At 35.8% G+C, this 23,009-nt stretch overlaps 1 protein-coding gene across 1 annotated transcript in view; it reads left to right on the plus strand.

The window, feature by feature from the left end:
* Positions 1 to 12,747, plus strand: part of HCRTR2 (hypocretin receptor 2) — a 94,970-nt gene extending 82,223 nt beyond the window's left edge. Inside the window, exons 5-7 of the mRNA XM_008151558.3 lie at positions 8,356 to 8,576; positions 10,262 to 10,383; positions 12,455 to 12,747. Of these exons, the coding sequence (XP_008149780.1) occupies positions 8,356 to 8,576; positions 10,262 to 10,383; positions 12,455 to 12,684 (573 nt within the window). The 3' untranslated portion in view covers positions 12,685 to 12,747. The remainder of the gene's footprint in view (positions 1 to 8,355; positions 8,577 to 10,261; positions 10,384 to 12,454) is intronic.
* The last annotated feature ends 10,262 nt before the right edge of the window (positions 12,748 to 23,009 follow it).

Below are 23,009 nucleotides of genomic sequence, written 5' to 3' on the forward strand. Positions count from 1 at the left end.
TCCCATGTGTGCCCCAACCAGTATGGAACTTACAACCTAGCTATGTGCCCTGACCAGGAATCAAACCCGAAACCTTCCTGGCATATGAGATGATGCTCTAACCAAGTGAGCAGCCCAGCCAGGGTATATTAGTTGGTGTTTGCTAGGTTATTCAGCTGTAAAAAAACAACTCCAAGTATGTGGCTTGTAATAGTAGTTTGTCTCACTCGTGTTCCATGCCAATGGGCAGAAACTATGCTCCACTTGTCCACACGAGCTGAAGGACCATCACTTCCTGGAACATGCCATTCTGGGACTGAGGGAAAGGGCTAGAAAGCTGGAAGAAATATGTAATGTCTCTTAAAATTCTGCTTTGAACTGGCATAAGTTATGTCTCCCCAGTTTTCAGTAGTCAAAACAAGGCATGTGGTTAAGCATGACCATGAAGAGGGGAAGTACCCTTTACTCACAAAGGGCAATAGGGATCTTCTTAGAAGCTGGGGAGTGAATAACTGGAAATGATCAACAAGTCATAAACATGGACTCAAGGTTCAGACTATATGAGTTTCAATCCTGACTCTACAACTTAATCGATAGATGCATTTTGTTAATTACATACTTCCACTTCTGTGCCTCTCTCTCTCCATCTTTAAAGTGTGGTTATATAGCATCTACATCACAGTGTTGTTACATTTAATAGATTAATTAATTCAAGTGCCTACTATATGGAAAGTGTTCAATAAATAAAATAATTGAATAGTATATACAGACTTTTAACTAATGTTGTATGTATTTCTAAAATAACAAGCATAGGTTGAATTAATGTACTATATGACTACTTTCTTCACTAGATTTCTTTTTGTAGCACTTTTAACTAACATTATAATGACTTTTTTATTTGTCAACCTTCCTTACTCTACTACGTTGAAGACAAGATGAAGGTGAAGTACACTCTCACCTTCATCTTATATCCTTCCATTAGTACATGCTTAGCCCATATCAGTTGCTCAATAAATAGTTTGTGAGAAAAAAAAGTGAGTTAAAGAATAAATGCTAAAAAAAAATGGTTAGATACAGGAAAACAAGGGGAATCCATTGCCCAGTTATTCATTAAAAAAAAAGGTTCAGAGGAAAATTAGAATTTGAAAATATTCTTAAAGAAGAAAAATTTTATTGAGCATGTAAGAATAAAAATATTTTAGATTTAGACTTAGATTTAGCTATTCAGTGTTAAGAGCATTTCCTAGTTCTATCTTTTTACTGGTTAGTGTGCATTACATATAATAGGTGCTTATGTTTTATTCATTTACTTACAGATTGACCTAACTTTAAAACTACTTGGGGATACCTGAATCTATGTTGTTCATAGCTGCAACCCCAACAATTAACATGGTACCTTGCCTAAAGAAAGTATTAAAAAAATGTCTGTTGAATAATTAGATAACTACCAAATCCAGCCAATTTACTTCTTGGTTGTTTAAGTTTATAGTTCTCCATTTCTCAAGCTCTAAAAGTAAGTTCAAAATTGGATTACAAGTTTAGAAGTAATCTACTTACACTCTTTTGATGGCTTGTCCTGGTTAGTACAAGCCACATGATTCAGAAGATTCACAGTAAAACTCCTGGGTTGTGAAAATAAAGACATTTACAAAACATATCGGAATAGAATATGGCAAGTCCAGCTGAGTTCACTTTAGCAGCTAAAATAAAGTAAATTAACCCCAAGTGAGTAATTATATAGAATTCTGCTTGAGCAGCTCTCAAAGTCCAACTGTTAATGTCTATAAACAACGTTGCAAGGCATGGAGTGCCATAGGCTAAAGTGGGACATTAATGAATGCCTATCCTATTTACTCATAGTACAAAGATGCATGGAATCCGTTACGTACATTGGAATTAATAAGTGTAAGATTATTAGCGCCCAAAGTGTGTGCCCTTGTCTGACTTTTTCAAGACCTTTAAGCATCATTAAAAGAATTATCCAATGCTTTGCTACAATCAATGACTTCAATTCTCTCTTTGACAGTGTTGAACCACTCAGTCTTGAAATTCTATAGACTCTTTTTTAAAATTCCTCTTTTTAAAGACCTGCTTAATCTTAGTTTACTTGGTCCTGTGTGCATATAAGAATTCTTTCCAGTTCTAGCCCTTACATATTATAATACTTTGATCTTAATCAACATGTGGACTCATGTTCATTTATTCTGCAAATATTTAAAAAGCACCTACTATGTGTCTGGTACTCTGTATGGAAATGGAGATGAAATATGATAAATATCTGAGTCTGACACTAAATTTCAACATTTAAAGTTCTTTCCAATTTTGAAAGACCTTTCCTTCTCAACTTTTATCAGTCTCTTCTACTTCCCTTTATTCTTCAACACTCTTCTAAGATAACTTACCAATAATTAATATTAGGTGATGACAAGTCAATCTAGTGTGAATAAATAGACAGAAAATTTTAATTGCAGAGGCAGAATGAAAAGACAGTAATACAAGTCCACACATAGAAATAAAGAGCATCAGTAAAGGTAATTATGTGTGTAAATATAGAAGAAAGTATAAATTTATTTTTCTTTGTAATTATTTTCTCCTATTTGTCTTTAAAAGACAATAGCATGAAGCAATAATTATAAAACTCTGAAGATTCAGCTTACAATATATAAAGATGTAATTCAGCCCGGCTGGTGTTGCTCAGTGGTTTGACCTATGAGGAGGTCAGGGTTCAATTCTAGGTCAGGGCACATGCCTGGGGGGGAGCAGGAGGCAGCCAATCAATGATTCTCTCTCATCATTGATATCTCATTCCCTCCCTCCCTCCCTCCCTCCCTCCCTCCCTCCCTCTCCCTTCTTCTCAGAAATCAATAAAAATGTATTTTAAAAAGTTGTAATTCAAAGAAAAAAGAGAATGAAACTATATTTGAGAAAAGTTTTTGCAAATTATTGAAAGTTAGAATTAATCTGTGCTATTTATCTTTGTCCTTGCCTTAATTCACTTAGCATTATATACTCTAGGTCCATCTATGTTGCTGCAAATGGCAAGATTTCATTCTTTTTTATGACTAAATAATATTCTATTGTCCATATGCACCCAATCTTCTTTATCCATTTGTCTGTAGATGAACACCTAGATTGCTTCCATATCTTAGCTATTGTAAATAATATTTCAATGAACATAGGGGTGAATGTATCTTTTTGAATTAGTGTTTTGGATTTCTTCAGGTAAATAACCAAAGTGGAATTTCTGGGTCATATGATAGTTTCATTTTTAATTTTTTGAGGAACCTCCATACTGTTTTCCATAGTGGCTGCACCAATTTACCATCTCACAAACAATGTACTAGGGTTCTTATTCTACCACATCCTCCCTAACACTTGTTTACTGATTTATTAGTGATAGCCATTCAGACAGGTATGAGGTGATATATCACTGTGGTTTTTATTTGCATTTTCCTGATGATTAGTGATGTTGAGCATCTTTTTACATGTCTGTTGGCTGTCTCGAGATATGTCTATTCATGTCCTCTGACCATTTTTAAATCACTTGTTTGTTTTTTGAAGTTGAGCTGTCTGAGTTATTTATATATTTTGGATATTAATCCCTTATCAGATATATCATTTACATATATATTTTCCCATTTAGTGGGTTGCTTTTGTGTTTTATTGTTAGTTTCTTTTTTGGTGCAAACACTTTTTAGTTTGATGTAGTCCCACTTGTTTATTTTTGCTACTGTTGAGTTTGCCCTAGGAGACATATCCAACAAAATATTACTAAGATCAATGTTAACTAGAATCTAAAAAACAAAATAAATAAAACAAAAGCAAACTCATAGACACAGAGAACAAATTGATGGTCTCCAGATGGGAGGACGATTTTGGGGATGAGTGAAAATGGTGAAAGTGATTAGGAAGTACAGATCTCCAGTTATAAAAATGTAAATGAGGATATACAGCACAGGAAATATAGTCAGTAATCTTATAATAACTATTTATTGCAATGATCATTTGGTAAAGGTATATAAACATCAATCACTGAAAATAAAATAATGTTGTATTTCAACTGTAATTGAAGAATAATATTTTAAGTCTTATTTTTAAAATGGTAAAATTTTAAGTTTTGTTATGTAGGCTTAACCACAATAAGAAAAGTAGATGAAAAAATGTTGGCATTAATCTAAACAGAAAGAATCAGTAAGATATTAAATTGCTATACTAGAAAATGTCTACTTAACACAAATAAAGCAGCAATGGGAAAATAGAGGACCAAAATAGACATACTATATAGAGAGAACAAATAGCAAAATGGCAGATGTAAAGTATATCTTCTTAATAATTACATTAAATATAAATGAATCAAACACTCCAGAGATTGGCAGGATATGTGAAACAAGCAAAAAACCATGATCAACTCTATGCTATCTATAAGAGACACAGCTCATGTTCAAAGGCAAATAGGTTATATGTAAAATATTGTAACCAAAAAGAAAGCTGGAGTAGCCATAATATTAATGAGACAAAAGAGACTTTAACAAAAATTATTGTGATAAACAGGGACATTTCATAATGACAAATCAGTCCATCAGGAAAATATAAAAATTTTAAACTTCTCTGCACATAACAACTGAAACCCACAGCACATGAAGCAAGCACTACAGAACTGGAGGGAGAAATTGACAATTCAACAATAATAGTTAACAATGTTAATCCCCCTTTTTCAGCAGTAGGTACAAACACTAGTCAGAAGAACAATAAGGAAACAGAAGACTTAAAACTACCAACCTAATGGACCTAGAAATACCTGCAACAAATTGTTCAAAAATCAGAATACACATTCATCCCAGTAGCACATGGAATTCCAAGAGCACATAGAATCCTCTCCAGGTCAGACTATGATAGGCCATAAAGGAAGCCTGAAGTCACTTAAAGTGATTGAAATAATAAAAATGTACATTAATGAAATGAGTAAAGTAATAAGTACATTATTCTACTACCATGGATTTATACAAAAAATAAACCATATAAATAAAATTAGGAAATTCACAAATATATAGAAATTAAACATTACACTTTTAAATCAGTAAAAGAAGAAATCACAAGAGAAATTAGAAAATATTTTGAAATGAACGAAAATGAAAGCACAATACACCAAAATTTATGTAATGCAGCCAAAGAAGTGTTTGGAAGGAAATTTACAGCTGTAATTTGCTGTATTAAAAAAAAAAAATCTCAAATCAGGAACATAACATTCTACCTTCAGAAATTATAAATAGAAAAATATATTAAAAACGAAAGCCAATAGTAGGAAGTAAATGATAAAGATTAAGTGCAAATAAAGTATAATAAAAGCAATAAAACTTTCAAAGTGGCACAGACAACAGTAATAGTTAAAAATTTTAATTCCCCCTTTTCAGCAGTAGGTAGAAACACTAGTCAGAAGATTAGTGGTGATTGTTGAGGGGGCGGGGAGGTGGTGGAGGGTTATAGGGATAAATTGTGATGGAAGGAGACTTGACTTGGGGTAATGAGCATACAATATACAGATGATGTATTATAGAATTGTACATCTGAAACCTACATAATTTTATTAACCAATGTCGCCACAATAAAGTCAACAGAAAGAAAATGAACATTTAAAAAAAAATAAAACTGATGGTTGCCAGAGGAGAGTGGTACGGAGGGATGGGTGAAAAAAGGTGGGGGTGAATATAGTCAGCAATACTGTGATAACTATATGGTAACAGCTGGTTACAAGACTTATTGTGGTGATCACATGGTAAGGTCTATAAATGTTCAATCACTATGCTGTGCATCTGAAACTGATACAATATTGTATAACAACTGCACCTAAATAAATAAGTGTACTTTATTAAAAAGAAAAACAAAAAATTCAATAAAACTGGAAGTTCTTTTAAAAGATCAGAGATAATGACAAACCTTTAACTAAATTAGCCAAGAAACAAGAGAAGATGTTATCACATCTTTTTGTAGTTTTTCCTGGTGACAGGGACCAGAGCCATGCTTAAAGGGACAGATCCCCTTCACGGGGACTGTTTCTGATGGTTGCAGAAGTCATCAGATGCAGACTGTTGAACCTCTCCTTCAGGGGAGCACTCAATAATACAACTGCTAAGGTTCAAATGATCTCTCAGAGATCATTTGGAAAACAGTGCAAGGCCATTTAGCAGACATTTATAGAGTTATTCATACTAAAAGTCTTCTGGAACTTTCCATTGCAGCTTCTCCTCAATTATATTTTTTAAATGCCTATTTAAAAAGAGACTCACAGACTAGGAAAGAGTCTCAGCTCCTGCCTCCTGCCAGCCACTGGTAAGAATTTTGAGGGGGCCTATATGAAAAGGTCAGTCTTCATGACAGGATAGGTAGAATCAGAAGATAAATCACTATCTTTTTTTTTTTTCTTTCTAATTGAGGGCAGGTTTCTATTAACTTCTTTTGCTTCCTTTTGAGAGAGAATAGTTATGGCCAAAAGGAGCATCATGTTCATTCATCTGTGTGAGCCTCAAAGTAAAAGTCTCTTCTCAAATTAGAAATTATCTAACATGCTTGGATCTTGTGATGTATAAAGCAACAAAACCCATCCAACATCCATTCGCAGAGGCCACAGGGACACATTGATCTGTCAGGGTTTGCAGCACAGACATAAAAGCAACAGCTGAGTGATCTTAATAGAACTAAGATGGCCGTATGGTGTGCTTGCTGGCACATTTTCCTTTTTAAAAAATTACACATGCTGAATTTTATTGTTTTGCTCACTAAACCCTATCAATCTCCATGAGCTTATAATTAAGAAAATATTATACTTGGAGGGACTCCCTGCTTTTATCAAGTAACTTTGAAAAGAAATGGAAAAGTACAAGTTGTATAACTGTCTTTACAAATCCCAGGTATTTGAAATGTTAATGTAAGACCACAAGGGATTCTCAGTGTTTTTGTGTGCATGTTAAAGTGCCAGACCATAAAACTGGTTAACAATACATAGTAAGCAACAAAGAATTTTTTTTTTTATTCCCTTCATTCAAAGGTTTGCATTGGCCAAACTTGAGAAGCTGAAAAACCTCATGAAAAGCAAAAGGTAGTTAAGTCCTATCTCTCCAGCTGGCAGCAGATGGCAGTAGTGATACATGGAAAATCCATTCAGGTGGCTTGAATGCAGTTACCTGCGTTTTTCCTTCTCTTTACACTTAGGTATCTGAGCTGAACCAGGATTCCTAAGAAGATAATGGGGTTGTCATCCCTTTACTGTTTTACCCAGTTTTCATTTTCCTCTTTTTTTAAAAAATTAACTGCTTGTTTTTATTTTGTTTTTGTTTTGTTTAGAGCAATTTTGGCTCACCGCAAAGTTGACTAGAAGGTACTGGGAATTCCTACTTGTCCCAGTTCCACTTAGGCACAGCTTCCCCATTATCAACATCCCCCAGAGGAATGGTTACAACTGATGAACCTGCACTGGCACATCATAACCACCCGAAGTCTATAATTTACCTTAGGGTTTTCTCTTGATGCAGTACATTCTATGGGTTTGGACACTGTATCCAAATACATTGTGTAATATATCATGTCATGTATCCATTATTATGACAACATACAGAATATTTTCACTGTCTTAAAAATCCTCTGTACTTGCCTATTCATCCCTCTTCCCTTTAGCCAATCACTGACCTTTTTAGTGTATTCATAGTTTTATCTTTTCCAAGGTGTATCATAATTGAATTATATAATATGTAGCATTTTTAGATTAGCTCCTTTCAGTAATATGCATTTAAAGTTTCTCTTTTTTTATAGCTTGATAGCAAATTTCCTTTTTAAAAAATATATTTTTATTGATTTCAGAGAGGAAGGGAGAGATAGAAACATCAATGATGAGAGAGAATCACTGATCCACAGCCTCCTGCATGCCCCCTACTTGGGGCAGGGGGGCGGATCAAGCCTGCAACCTGAGCATGTGCCCCTGGCCTGAATTGAACCTGGGATCCTTCAGTCTGCAGGCAGACGCTCTATCCACTGAGCCAAACCAGCTAGGGCGATAGCTGATTTCTTTATAGCACTGAATAATATTCCATTGTCTGGATATATGACTTCTCTTTTAATAAAGAGATATCTTTTCCATTTGTAGCTCTCTTTAGACTTTGACAAATGTGTAGTGTTTCCACTTTTTTTTTTCCATTCAAACTCCTATTTGGCACTTGAATGCATTATTCAAGAACATGCTCCATTCAAACATTCTAGGGAAACAGGCTCTTGAACCTCTCAGACCGTGGGTGTCTGGGACACGCTCCTTACTGTGTCGTATAATTACTTCTCCAAAGTGGAACTTTCCAAAGTCAGATAGCAATAGAGGGTCTCCGCTTCTTTCAGATCCCTGGAACATCATCTGTGGTTCAGAGGAAATGGAAGCCCCTGCAGCCTGTTTCACAGCCTCGAGGGTCAGGACAGCAGACCAAGTCCAGGATTAGCGCCGTGGCTGCTGAAATAAAGCAGATCCGAGCCAGACGAAAAACAGCCCGGATGCTGATGGTGGTGCTTTTGGTGTTTGCAATTTGCTATCTACCAATTAGCATCCTCAACGTGCTAAAGAGGTACAGTTTACCTATTATTTGAAAATGAAGTGACCTGCCATTTCTTGCTTCTTAAGAACGTTTTTAAGCCAGAGAAAAACTGAAGCCCTCTGTCTAGATAGCTTGGCAGGCTTGATAACGGTGTTGTTACCAGCAGGTAAGGCAAACATCCTTTTGGAGTGCTCAGACTGTAAATGCTCTTGTCCATGCAAATTCGCTGTTGAATGGCAGACACAAAGCAGATGTTCCCTGATCTCTTCAATCTAATTGCAGGAAAAAAAAAAGTTCTAATGCAAAAAAAAAAAACACACTCATTTACAGCTTGGAGTTCTCTTTTGATCAGAACAAATGGGTTTTCCAAAGTTTTCAAAGACATGGGGAACTGTGACAGAATTCCATCTAAAGGCTAAAAAAGAGATAAGAATATTTTGTTAGCATTCTGATTATGCTTAAATGTATATTTTTGAGCACATGCACACAAAAATGAATTCATGACACATACTGTGTTTGAATGTTTAAACAGAGAGAAAGAAAATCTATTTCCTAAAGTCATTGAATCAAACTCAGGGTGAATATTAATTAAAAAAAAAATCAGTTCAAAATTTTTCAGCCAGAGAAAGCCTGTCATGTGTTACATTGCAGACACACTGTTAACACAATTGATCAACGCAAACACAGCCGATGCAAGAGCAATGAAGGGTACACTTGAACTTCATGGCCAGCCAACTTTATTGGGAATCATCAGAACTGTTGCACGTCGACTGGTCCCAAAGTAATTCTAATTCTGTTTATAATAGACTTAGAACTACAACTAGGTTTTGCTGCTCTCACTTTTCCCTGATTCAGGGTCAATATCATGTTCCTCGCAGCTGGGGACTCTGGAGAGAGCTTTGGCTGGAGTCTCGCAGACAAAAGGTGGTAGAATCAGCTGCAAAGATTTCTCATTCTCTTCGGCCCTTTTATTGATTGCTTCATGGCTTTTTCAATGGCGAAAAAGTGGGAAATGCACTTTTGTTTAGTAACATTATTTACTGCAGGCACAGTTTTAAATGTAAAAGATTTCACCAGCCAGGGTCCTTGAGACATATACTGGCTCACAAATAAATGAGCGACTTGACTCTCCATATCTTTCCATAATTTCCTTCTTACTTTTTCTTGCCCATGGCAATCCTATACACAGTTATTGTGATCTTTTGCCAAATGACGTTTTCTGCCCCTAAGAACTTTGTAAATATGCTGTGAAAATGGATGGGTTTTCTCCTCGCTTTTTTCCTTTCTTCTTTCTTTCTTTTTGTTCTTTTCTTTTAGTCAGTCTAAATTCAATGAAAATTAGATTTACTGCTCTCTGGAATGCTCATTTGGATTTCCTGCATCTCAGCACTTGTACTTTCCTTAAGCTACTTCCAAATACCTACACGTCCACAATATTTCTCTTATTCTTCCAACTTAAATACCTTCCTTTTCAAGGAAAGGAAATTGCTTTCTAAGGAGAAAGTCCATGTTTAATTTAGAATATTTTCAATTTTTTGAGCATTCTGCTCTTTTCCACAAAATAAATAACCTCAAAAATCATTTTCTCTTTACCACACAAAACATTTTCTTCAAATGTGTATCTCTTGGTTTGCTCTTGCATAATATAATTATTGAAAAGATATTCATTCACCGGAATCACACTAGATTTCCTGTTGTCCTTTCTTTGCTTACAGAGTATTTGGGATGTTTAACCACACAGAAGACAGAGAGACTGTATATGCCTGGTTTACATTTTCACACTGGCTTGTATATGCCAATAGTGCTGCAAACCCAATTATTTATAATTTTCTCAGTGGTAAGTTTGCAACTGTTTCTTCTATATAAGCCATAGTTCTAACCAAGGGTGAGGGACCAATGACCAGAGGTGTTGATCACTCTTGAACTAGATGAAGAGCTTAGGTGCTATACAGTGAGAATTTTTTTTTTTACTGATGTGATTTGTCTTGAGGTTTTCCCCTTATGAGCAGGAACACACTACCTAGGTTAACAGAGAAAATTATCTAAGGGATCCCCCCTCCCCCCAACCCATAAAATTTAGAAGAAATGTTGCAATAGGAAGAAAGTGAAAATTGTGAGAACTGAATACCACATAATCTTGCTTGTCCTACATTAAAGATTAATTTCTAAAAATGTAAAATAAGTTTGTCTGAAATAAAACAGCCATGCTACATTATTTTCTTGGCCAACATTTGTAGTCTAATTGAGATTGAACTGGAACCCTTCTACTTTTAGGAACTTTTCTATTCACATTAATCTTGTGTGTAACATCTCTTGGGTTTTTCCTCAAGATTCCTCACTGACCACAAAAAATGATATTCCTCCTAAATAACACCTAAGCTAAGTGGCACACCACACACACATCTGTAAATTATTTAACCTGTTTATGAATCCATACCATGATTAAAATTATTTAGCTAATTATTGTTTTATTTACAAACATTTTTGTCTGATTGACTTTTAAAACTGTGTTTTAATTAGCTATGTCTTTACATTGTCTTATTCTATAACTGGTTGGCTCTTTCTTTTTCATTTCTACTTCCAAATATCTGATAATTATATATGGAGTGATAAGCAATTTACTTCATTGCACACTTAATAAAGTATGTGCATTTTGTAACTTCATATTTGGCCTTCTGGGTTATAAAAATTAGTCAATAATTGATTTTTTAAAAATAACTTTTTATTCAAACATTGCACATACCCTATATGTATTATCTGCTTTAGTTCAGCTTTCAGAAAATCAGGTGGTATGTGTGTGAGGCTTGTTTTGTGTCCAGGTGCCCCTTTTCATTGCCTTCCCTGCCACACCCAATTCCAGTTTCCAAAACAAAGACTGCATTACGTCGGAGACAACGGACTGCAGTCTTGAAGGGAGAGGGGCATGTGGAACTGTGACTTAGAAAGCAGTGCTGTTTGAAGGGAGAGGGGCATGTGGAACTGTGACTTAGAAAGCAGTGAGGAAGCAGTTGGCAAGGGGTTAGGGATGACTAAAGCGCTGAGCTTTGTACTAAGCAGGTAAAACCTATTAGGAGGTTGTAAGGGGAAATGTTTGAAACAGAAGCCACAGAACAAGTCAAAATGCAATTATGTGTTTAAGAGTGAGCTGATAATCACTGGGGACTTATGTTCCTGCTCTTGTATTATCCCTTAACCTTCATCTTCACATTTAATCACTCAATAACCCAATTTGGTAATTGAGGCTCAGAAAAAAATAAATTATAATTCCCAACCCTGCCATTTACCCTTAAAAAGGTTATTGTTTCATTTTCCTACCTCTCCAATTCCATGTCAGTAATTTTAAAGACAAGGAATAACTTCCAAAATTGGTGTGTGTGTGTTTTTAAGTGTTGTTCTGCCTATGCAGATTATAAAACTTTAGGCTTTGTAGATCTTTTAAGATATTTTTCTAGATATTTTGTTCAATTGATTGTTTCAGTAGAAAAGTTTCTTCTGAGTAAAAGGGGTAAGTCTGTATAGTTTCGGCTGTGTGCAACGTAAGTTTTATCATTTTTGAAATTATTAAGTATTTCTGGACATTCTTCTACTGATCACTTTTATAATAGTTAACTACTTAAAAGTAACCCACACTCACAAATATATAAGGTTTGACTCAAAAGAAATGAGACAGACTCCAAATACAAGCATGAAAAGCAGTCTCATTATTTTATGAAAATACCTCATTGTTTCAAGAGTCTACCAAGCTTCCCATAACGCAATTTCCTTTTCCTATTTTCCCCATCTTTGCAAAATGTGGCACCTCATTGTTAGTTTGGCTCAAGGGAGCCACTCAGTTGTACCCTACTCGTGATTTGTTAAGACATATTCACGCACAATTCTTTTTCCTTCCATTCTCCCCTGTTTGCCAGGAAAATTTCGAGAGGAATTTAAAGCTGCATTTTCCTGCTGTTGCCTGGGCGTTCACCATCGCCAGGAGGATCGGCTCGCCAGGGGGCGGACCAGCACAGAGAGCAGAAAGTCTCTGACCACCCAGATCAGCAACTTTGATAACATATCAAAACTCTCAGAGCAAGTCGTGCTCACCAGTATAAGCACACTCCCAGCAGCCAATGGGGCGGGGCTGCTTCAAAACTGGTAGAATATTGATTTACATTACAAGGATACCTGAGTAAAATGATTCTTTTTATTTCTTTTTTTTTTTTTTTTTTAATCTCTGTTCACGGAAATCTTATGATCTGACCCATCTGAAGCTAAAATTACTTTGTGGACCCATTTTTTTTTTTTTTTTGCAAAAGAAAAAACCTATTGCTCTTTGGAAATAAAAGTCAGTTTAAACTAATTTCTCAACTATTGATTTAAATATGTTAGACGTTTAACTTTCAACTGAATTGATTTCAGGCTATTTCAGTTTCCTGTATTATGCTTTGTGTGAATTAAATGCTTAAGTATTTCCAATTCGAATTATTTCCATTTCACATTCAAACTGGTTGCTAAAAATTACCCAAAGTTCTCCTGTAGTTTTCTTTCGGCAACTAAAAGAAGTAGCAATTACTAGCTGAATTAAAGACATGTTAGTTGACTTCATTGTTTAAAAAAAAAAAATCACAAGGGACTGTCATTCTGATGTGACATCTGAGAGAATATTTATTTACAGAATAGCATATTATATTAGATAACTCAAAAGCTACCTTCCAAAACCACATAAAAATAACCACTATTAAACTTTATTTTTCATGAATTCTATCACTCAGTAACACAATTTTCTCAGGTTTGTGACTTTACCATTGCTAACATTTCTCATCTCAACATACGGCCAGTAAGACACAGTGTTAGCATAAAGATTTCGGAGTAACTATGAATACATAATAATTTCCATCTCTAAGACTTCAACATTTAAGAATAATTTAAGTAAAATCACATCATTGTACTCTTCTAGCCAGTGAAAATGATGTAGTCGGCCTTGGTGGATTCCATGAAGAATGCAATTTACAAAGAAAAGTAGTGGACCACTAAATCCCAGCTGGCTTCCCTATCGCACAGGTTAATACCATGAAGATTTGATGGTAAACATTTGCCTTTGTTTAAATACCGTAAACATTGACCAAACACCTACCAGAAAGCACCAGCTGCGCTGTGTGCTAGGAAATGAGGTGGGGGTGGATATAAATGTGCCTTTAAAAGAGCTCAGGTCTACTGAGGGAGCAGGCTGATCCGGTCCGCAGGGCAGCAAAGCATTCTGGGGGGCAGGTTCCCACACCGACAGAGCAGCGACACCCAGGATGCGGTTCCTACCAAGGTTGGCACTTTTTTTGTTTCTACTTAATTACAGCGACATTGTTGATATCAGTGAATGCCTCTAGGCCTGTGGCTGAAAGCCAGGTGATTAGACTAATGGAGGAGCTTGCTCTTAACCTACACACAGATGAATAGGAGCAGTATGTTTTGTACAAATGTATGCTCTGGGGTTCAAAGCACTGGATAGTTCAAATTTGTTTTTCTGCAGAATTTTTCTGATTCAAATGTTCACTTCAAAATTAAATTGAAAGTAAAAAACCTTTTCGTAAAAACTTGCTCTTCTCATATAAGAGCAGGTGTTCTTATTTAGTGAAACAAAAACATATTTAAGAAAGATTTCCATAGAAGATAAAAGTTATCCTTTTCTTTTCTTGCTTTTACCCAACTCATCACTTTTCGAAAGAAGTAATACAACCAAATTATACAAGAGGCACTTTCAAATTTTAGAATTGGGGAATACTTTGTGTTTTTTTTTTTACTACTTAAAGCAAAACTCTCACATGAGGTTTATTGAAATGATATTACTAGCTATCAAAACAATATCAATAAAATCAAAGTAGCATAACTCTTCTTTCTCCCCTTTGTACATCTGAGATCTTTTTTCTTATTTATGCTGCATGAAAGGAGAATTGTAATGTTCAGATTGTGAAAGAAGCTAGCACTTTAAATAGTTTGAAGATAACTTCAGATACTATTGATAACATGCCTTAATAGCTAAGTAAAATCTCAGAGTAAGAGGTAAATCTTTAGACCCTAATATATCAAGTTTTTTGTTGTTGTGTTTTATCATTTAAGAATGAGAGGAGAGAGAGAGAGAGAGAGAGAGAGAGAGAGAGAGAGAGAGAGAGAGAAGAGAGCTAGTTCACAGTTCTGTGGATGTGTGCCAAGGACATTCTCAGAGGTCAGAATTCCTTTGTTCTAAATCAGTGATTCTCCATGTGTGGTTCCTGAACCATCAGCATCAGCATCACCTGAGATTTTATTAGACATGCAAATTTCCACCCTATCCTAGATCTGCTGAATCAGAAACTTTTGAGGGTGGTATCAGAAATCTGTGCGTTAACAAGCCCTACAGGTGATTCTGAAGCATCCCAAAATTGAGAACCAAATCACTGCTCCAAATATTACTACGTGGCACCTATTTATCATCCATGTGATCTAAAGTGTTTACTGCACAGCTGTCTACAATAGGGACCACTGTCATTCCCACTGTCAGCCTGCGGGGAGGTCTGAAAGAAGAGGCTGAGTATCAGTGTTGAATGTCACCCAATTTCATCTCAGTTCAAGAGATTACGGTTTATGAAATAATTGTCCCTGAGCTACAAGTGCAGTGTGAAAAAAGACTGATTTTACAGCCCATGTGTGCTTTGTGGCTACCTGGATGGCGAGTTTCTAATAAAAAAAGTCCAATTTCCAACTTTTTTCCCACTAAGTTACTAAGGCTACTTTTGTGGAAGTAGTTTCTAAGAATAAATATTACCTGGGAAGAAAAGCAAGCAAACACCAACTTTTATGAGAAACTGAGGGAGTGGAATAATAGACTGTGCACATTGCTCTCAATACATTCATATAGGAATCCTTCTAAGAGGTCTGGATCTAAATCCTCTTATCTTAATGGTTACCTTAATGGAACAAAGTAAAGAAATTGGTGTTCCCCAAACCAGCCAATCTATGGAACAAAGGGTAAACTCCTTACCTCATTATGTGCTAATAACACAAATGAGAAGATGTCTTATAAAAAGAATGTGTTGTGACTGTTTTATGGTATACATAAAATAAGTATCTTTTTTTATATTTCAAAGATATAATGTAAAATGTCATTAATGTTACTGAAATTTATTATCAATAATTTTATCTAATATGAATTCATTTGATTTTTATTGTTTCTGAATTTCTGCAAACCCATGAAAAGTTTAATACATGAATTTATTTATTCTTGGCAAAATAGGACTTGAGGCATTTCTTGCATATTAAATAACTGTTAGAAATCATTGATGGGTTAATCGTAAACATGTTACGCACAATGATATTGAATTTCATTCCCAGTGTACATTGTTTTAATAAAGATACAGGTAAATATGCCTATAAACATAATTTGGATATACATAAACCTGAAATATCAGAATGACAAAATCTGAAGACACTTATTGGTCACAAATCATGAGGAGGGCTATTATTATTTTCATACTAGTGTAATAATAGAAATTTTCACTTGATATAAATCATAATAGTAATCACTTGCATTTCAAAAAATCTGAATAGTCATTACAATTTAGAAAGCTTTTCAATTCTAGTTAATTTTATAACAGATGACTTTTCTACTTCCTATAAGTTACAAGTCAAGAGTACATTCAATTAGGTCATGCACAAAATTAGTTTTCAAATGGCATGAAGCAAAATAATAGATTTTTTAAAAAGACAGTATGTAAACAAAAGAAATACTAGTTATATACTAGTAAGTCTCTTCTATTACCTTACGTACTACAGAAAATGAACTGCCATGGCATGAAAAACACTGTCATCTCCCAAAATTCAAAGGGGGTTATTTTCTAGAGACTACGGCAATTAAAGAGGGGGCAAAAAGCCACGTATTTCTATTATCTTACATTTTCTTTATAAGCTTTGGAGTTAGAGTGTCTTTAAGTTTTTCATGAAATGTAATTCTCTAATTGTTGTATCCCATGTGTGTAACATCATTGTTTAATAATTATCTTATACACTTAAAGTTCTTTATGCCTGATTTACTGTGTCTTCATGAAGAATTTTGTATCAAATCCAATGTGATAGCACACCAACTACTGTGAAGGATGCTTGTTATGTAATTTTTAAGTAAAAACCATATTGAGAATTCAATAATCACATTCACACTGTCCTCTGTATTATATGAAAATCTTGTTGTTGATTCGATAAGTTGGATATTCAATCATAACTAGTGTCAAATCTTTGCAGTTAAGGATTAAATTAAGCCCTCTGGTACAGTACTTAATAACCAAATATTTTTCTCAATAAGGTTATATAACCAGGGATAATCATGATATAAAAGGTTTTTAATGTTATTTTAAGAACAGGAACTGTAATAAAGATGGTTAAGATTAATATATAAATACTTCAAAAATTATGTAAAACCACATATGTATATAGAACATTAAATTTTGGACCTTTTATCTGAGTCAAGAGACTTAGAGAAACTGATGACCTTGTGATTTTAAATTTATTATTAGAATAGTAAGTATAGCATTTACATAATTAAGCAATTTATTTTTCTTGGTCATTATATAAAAACCTTTTAGCATTATTTTAAGTTTAATGATAAAGTTTAAACATGTATATTTTCTTCTTTTCGTTTACCTAAATGCTTCTGACACATGACAGAATCAACTACCAAGGAATTAGATTTAAATTCATTTTTACTCCGCAACGTTTATTTTAACTGGTATCAAAAATGGAACTAAAATAACTCGGCAAGGTAAACACTTGACTCCTTACAGGGACTATGATTTGAGGGTGGGGTGGTTTCTAAAGACGAAGTGAAGCTCTCAGTAAAATCCCAAGAAGGACTAACTATCTCAGTGGTGAGGATGTTGTTGTTGTTGTTTTGTTTTGTTAACATGTTTTTATTGCTCTTTAGAGAGAGAGGAAGTGAGAGGGATAGAGAGACAGAAACATCCAAACATCCATGAGAGAGAAACATCATCTATAGACTGCCTCATGCACGCCCCCTACTGGGGATCAAGCTGGCACCCGAGTCATGTGCCCTGACCGGGAATGGAACCGGTGATCTCTTGGTTCATGGGTCTATGTTCAACCATTGAGCAACACCAGCTGGTTGAGGATATTTGATTTGAGGAATCCATTAGCACAGATTAGATACTTGCCTCTGGGCCTTCTAGTCAGCCCTGAAGAGAGGACAGCCATCTTCACTTTCATCTAGACCAGTGCCATGAATGGGAAGCAGGCTATTAAAGGAAACTTTCTTGTAGCATCTCTCAGGCCCTGCCCTGCTTGGCAGTGTTTCTCCCCCTCCAGCTGCAGTTGTTACCCCTAGTCCTACCCCCAAGCTAAGCATGGTCTAACCTCCCTCCACAGCTTGCCTTGCCCTATGCAGTTCCTGGACCTTCCTTGGCCCAAACCCAGACAATAGGCATGAGTCATTGCCTCAGGTAGTTGTTAATCTCCTGTGGTAAACTAATAGCAAGTGGCTAATTTGAAAACAAATGAGGCAGAGCTCAAGGAAAAAAAAAAACTACATTTTAAAATTCAAAAGTTTACAATTTTACATCCAAACACAAGCAGTTTATTTTCTTCCCAGAATATCTGTGTTTATCATTGGCCTCTGGATCTGTCAGCTCCCTTTCCAAGCTCCAGCTAAGTTTGTTGCCTCCACTTGGAAGGGATCTGAATTTTGGGATTCTTAGGCCAAGGTCACAGCAGGTCACTAGGGACATATGCCTAAAGAAGTACTGTTTGTGCCACTTTAGGAAACAAACATCTATTCCATCCAGAGACCCAGCCTCTAGGCAATAACAGAAAGATAATACTCAATATTTAAAATATACAAAGTGTTGCTATTATGCAATTTCTAATTAATTTCACAACATTTGAGTTAATATAATTCCCAAAGGGAGACTGGTGCAAACATCATGTTTGTGGGACTGCGAAATGTTTCCTTAACATTGCATGGCAACATGAAGCTTAATTTATTGCAGATGTATTAACAAGTGCGTCTCCAGAAAGAAATGATGTTCCTTTCCATAGGTGCACTGATATAAAAGCTCTTCTTAGGTAGTCTAGGTCCGTTGTCGGCAAACTGCGGCTTGCCAGTTTATTGTTCATATTTTTATCTGTTTTTTCCTTTTTCTTAAAGAAATCCTTTGAACATTTCATATAATACTGGTTTGGTGGTGATGAACTCTTTCAGCTTTTTCTTATCTGTGAAGCTCTTTATCTGAGCTTCATCTAAATCAGCGGTCGCCAACCTTTTGGACCTCACGGACCACCAGTGGACCACTGGCTGGTGACTGCTGATCTAAATGATAGCTTTGCTGGGTAGAGTAATATTGGTGGTAGGTCCTTGCTTTTTATCACTTTGAATATTTCTTGCCACTCCCTTCTGGCCTGCACAGTTTCTGTTGAGAAACCAGCTGATAGTCTTATGGGAGCTCTCTTGTAGGTAACTGCTTTTCTCTTTCTGCTTTTAAGATTCTCTTTGTCTTTAACCTTTGGCGTTGTAATTATGATGTGTTTTGGTGTGGGCCTCTTTGGGTTCATCTTGTTTGGGACTCTCTGCACTTCCTGGACTATGTCTATTTCTTTCACCAGATTAGGGAAGTTTTCTGTCATTACTTGTTCAAATCAATTTTCAGTATCTTGCTTTCTCTTCCCCTTCCAGCACCCCCATGTGACAAATGTTGGTATGCCTGAAGTTGTCCCAGAGGCTCTTCATATTTCTGGATTATTTTTTCCTTTTGCTCAGCTGATTGAGTGTTTTTTGCTTCCTTACCTTCCAAATCACTGATTTGATTCTTGGCTTCATCTACTTTGATACCTTGTAGTATATTAGTATATTCTCCATTTTAGTTAGTGTCGTGGTCAGCAAACTGTGGCTCGCAACCCACATGCGGCTCTTTGGCCCCTTGAGTGTGGCTCTTCCACAAAATACCACGGCCTGGGCGAGTCTATTTTGAAGAAGTGGCGTTAGAAGAAGTTTAAGTTTAAAAAATTTGGCTCTCAAAAGAAATTTCAATTGTTCTACTGTTGATATTTGGCTCTGTTGACTAATGAGTTTGCTGACAACGGGTCTAGGTAAATGAAGTGGAGAACTTGTTTATAAAGGTGTGTCTAGATCATACAGAAAAATCCACTAAAGAATGGGAAAAATACCAAGTCATATACATGTGTATACATTTGTGTGTGTAACTGAGTGATTGCTGTAGGTAGGTTGATAGATTAGATAGAGAGATGATAGATGGTAGGTAGATAGATAGATGATAGATATCACTCAGTTATTTAGTCTGAGAATATCCCATAGTGTATTTTAAGTTAATATCCCAACCTTTTAAAGATTTCCCTTCTTCATCTACTTTACTCCTCTCTTAAATTATGTATTTTAGTTTGGTTTCCAAATATCTAGGTTCCATATTTCTGCTATTTTGGACAGCCTTTTCTCGAAAACAATTTTCTCCCTTCCTTTATATTTTATTTATTTATTTATCTAGCAATCCTATAGTTATAACAATCTGGAACAAATGAAAAGGAGAAATCTATAAACTGCCTATGTCCTCCAAAATTTCATGTAAGCAGTCAATAAGAATCTTTCTTGATGCCACATACCTTTTGTGTGTTGTTTACTGCTATATCACTGGTTTCTAAAATGGTGCCTGGCAGATGGAAGTCACTTGATACATATTTCTTGAATTAATGAATTAATAATCATTCTTTTGTTACTTTTTCCCCCCAAATTCTTCCCATGTCCCCTCTGTAACTTCCTTTCCACCGAGAGCAAAACATCCTATATTCTGAGAGTCTATAACACTCATATATTTTTCTTTACCAAAATTAAGCTGTATGTTGAGAACACTAATTCCCATTCTCCAACCACCATCAAACTGGGATATTGCACCAGTGTTCTCCTTCTCATCAATCCTAAACCCAGATGACTACTCTTCCATTCATAAGTGAAAGTTGGCCTCTTCATGGGGCTTTACCATTATTGACCTCTCTCTGTTGCTGGCATTGCCAACCTTATGATCTCTCTTCCTTTCACGCACATACGCCTGGCTAGAAGGCAGACTCTCCAGCCCTGGGACCATGCGGATTATGCACCCAGAATCCAGCCTTACATTTCCTTCTTCTTAATGTGAAAGACTTTGACTCACTGTTCTTCATGAAACCACTCTCATAAGGCAGTTTTACATAAAGCAGCTCATAGGCTGCACCTTATACTTTATCTCTTATGACAATAGATCCTCCTCTGACATGCAAACTCTTAGTCTATTGTGAGCCAACAATCACTTACCCATCCCTTAATATCATGCTTATGTTCCCACAACTTTACTTCTAATCCCCAATGTGATTACTGTTAACCCCTTTTATTTTATTCCAGTTCACTAGTCCCATCCTGGGTTTGCCTTCTTCCCCAGTCAGAGAAAAATAAGACCATCAGGTAGTATTACACTCATTCCCATACATTATTTACTTAAAAAATTTATTTTTGCCCTGATGAAGAGATCATGGCAGTTCTTATACAACCAAGAGCCTGCTGTCCTATAGTGTTGAAAATCAATGCTTTGAGCAAGCCGTAAAGGCCTTACTGAGTTGGATGCGAGGCCAGCCACTCTTCTTTTATATGGGATTGCACTCCAGAGACTCACATCTCTAGGTGGAAAGTCTGCTGTGGCATTAATTACAGCCTTTCCTTTACTATATTGCCGCTATTATCAGCCCTTCTTATTCTTCCTCCTACTTCAGAAGCTGGTCTGAAAATAATTTCATTATTTGCTAATTCTCTTTAAAACCAGATAAAAAAAATTGCCTAATTAGATTTTGCAAATCTGCTACAGCTCTTCTTATTGTCGAATCTTGGCTTTTAACTGTGTGTGTTTGGGAGCAGGAGAAAGTCATCTCATTTTTTTCTTGACTAGCTATTAGTAATTTTCTTATGTATTCATCTTTTTAAAATAGTAAAGTATCCATTTCAAATCCATCTGCAGCTGGTACTCGTTTACTTTGTACACCCTGTGGCCTTAATTCCTTCTGTTGAGAGCTGTTGTAATAGTAGACCTTCCTGTCCTCTGCCATCACAAAAAAATGGTAGAACTCTGTTCATTTGATTATAAAGCTAATACCAATGCATTTTCCCTACTCTAAAAGGAGAAGTCTCCATGTGATTTGACAAACATTTTGGCTTTTAACAATCGACTTAATTAAAATATTAGAAAATTGTATATTTCTCTTCACAAAGTATGTATCCCTCCTTGCATCTATATTCTACCAATTTAAACGCCCACTTTCCTAACATGAAAACCTAGTCTAGACCTTAAGGATGTATTATTTTAAAGAAGCATTTATAAACCATGTTTTTGTTCATTTGTTTTGTTTTATCAATAGAATCTGAATAGTTAACTTTAAATGATTTTCCATGGTTTTTACACTCCTGATGTTGAAAGGGGCCTTCTCTTTATCTTCTTGGCCCTAAATTGTGCTCTTATAATGATTTATTTTGCACATAGCTGGAATGGAGTATGATCATGGAGTTCAGAAGATTGAGAAAGACAAACATATTTCCCTTATTCTATTAGCAGAAATCCATGGTTCAAAAGTAGATAACACTCTACATATTCTTGGTGGGAGATTCTTTCATGCTTATTACTCATCAACAAGTTACATGCAGGTGAAAGCCAGTCCTGAATGCAACTTGTTCAGGCCCTATCGCCTTTTCAAAGAGTGCAGGTAAGCCCTGAGAGTGATGCTCATACTGGTTCTGAAGCACAGTATTTTCTCAAGAGTCAGGAGCTATTGAGATGTCCCCCTGACAAGATTTGCAAGGTTTTCTAATGGGATTACACATTAAGATATTTGAAAAATTTGGTTTAATAGAATTTTTAAATATTTGCAGAAAGAAATACTACATAGATACACGATCCCTCTCTCTGTTACATAGTACAGAATGATAGTCAATATTTTATATATATATATGACAAAATCACATTGCTTATAGAAGAATCCCAAACAAACCACTGAAACAGCTTTCTAATTATTACCATAAAAGAGCCTTAAATAAAATATTTGAAATAAACATTATTTTTTATATGTATGCCCCAATAACACCACCAACCAAGAGTTGTACAATTTGATGCTCTTGACCTAAAATTCTAGTGTAAATCATGGTCACCCAAATAAAACACCTCATCCAATTATGTTTGTACAAGGAGCCCGGTGCACAAAATTTGTGCACTGGGGTGTGGTGGGGGTCTCTCAGCCCAGCCTGCCCCCTCTCACAGTGCGAGAGTCCTCAGAGGATGTCCTATTGACAGCTTACCTCCCTCTGCGGGAGGCGACTGAGCTGATCAGGGAAAGGCGCCACCCTCATCATCCCGCTGCTGCTGCCACTGTCGGCCGCCACAGTCACCAAGGTGTTTTCGTGAACATGGACTCCAGTCCCTTCACCAC

The sequence above is a fragment of the Eptesicus fuscus genome, chromosome 10 (genome assembly GCF_027574615.1).
Source record: "Eptesicus fuscus isolate TK198812 chromosome 10, DD_ASM_mEF_20220401, whole genome shotgun sequence".
Taxonomy (NCBI): domain Eukaryota; kingdom Metazoa; phylum Chordata; class Mammalia; order Chiroptera; family Vespertilionidae; genus Eptesicus; species Eptesicus fuscus.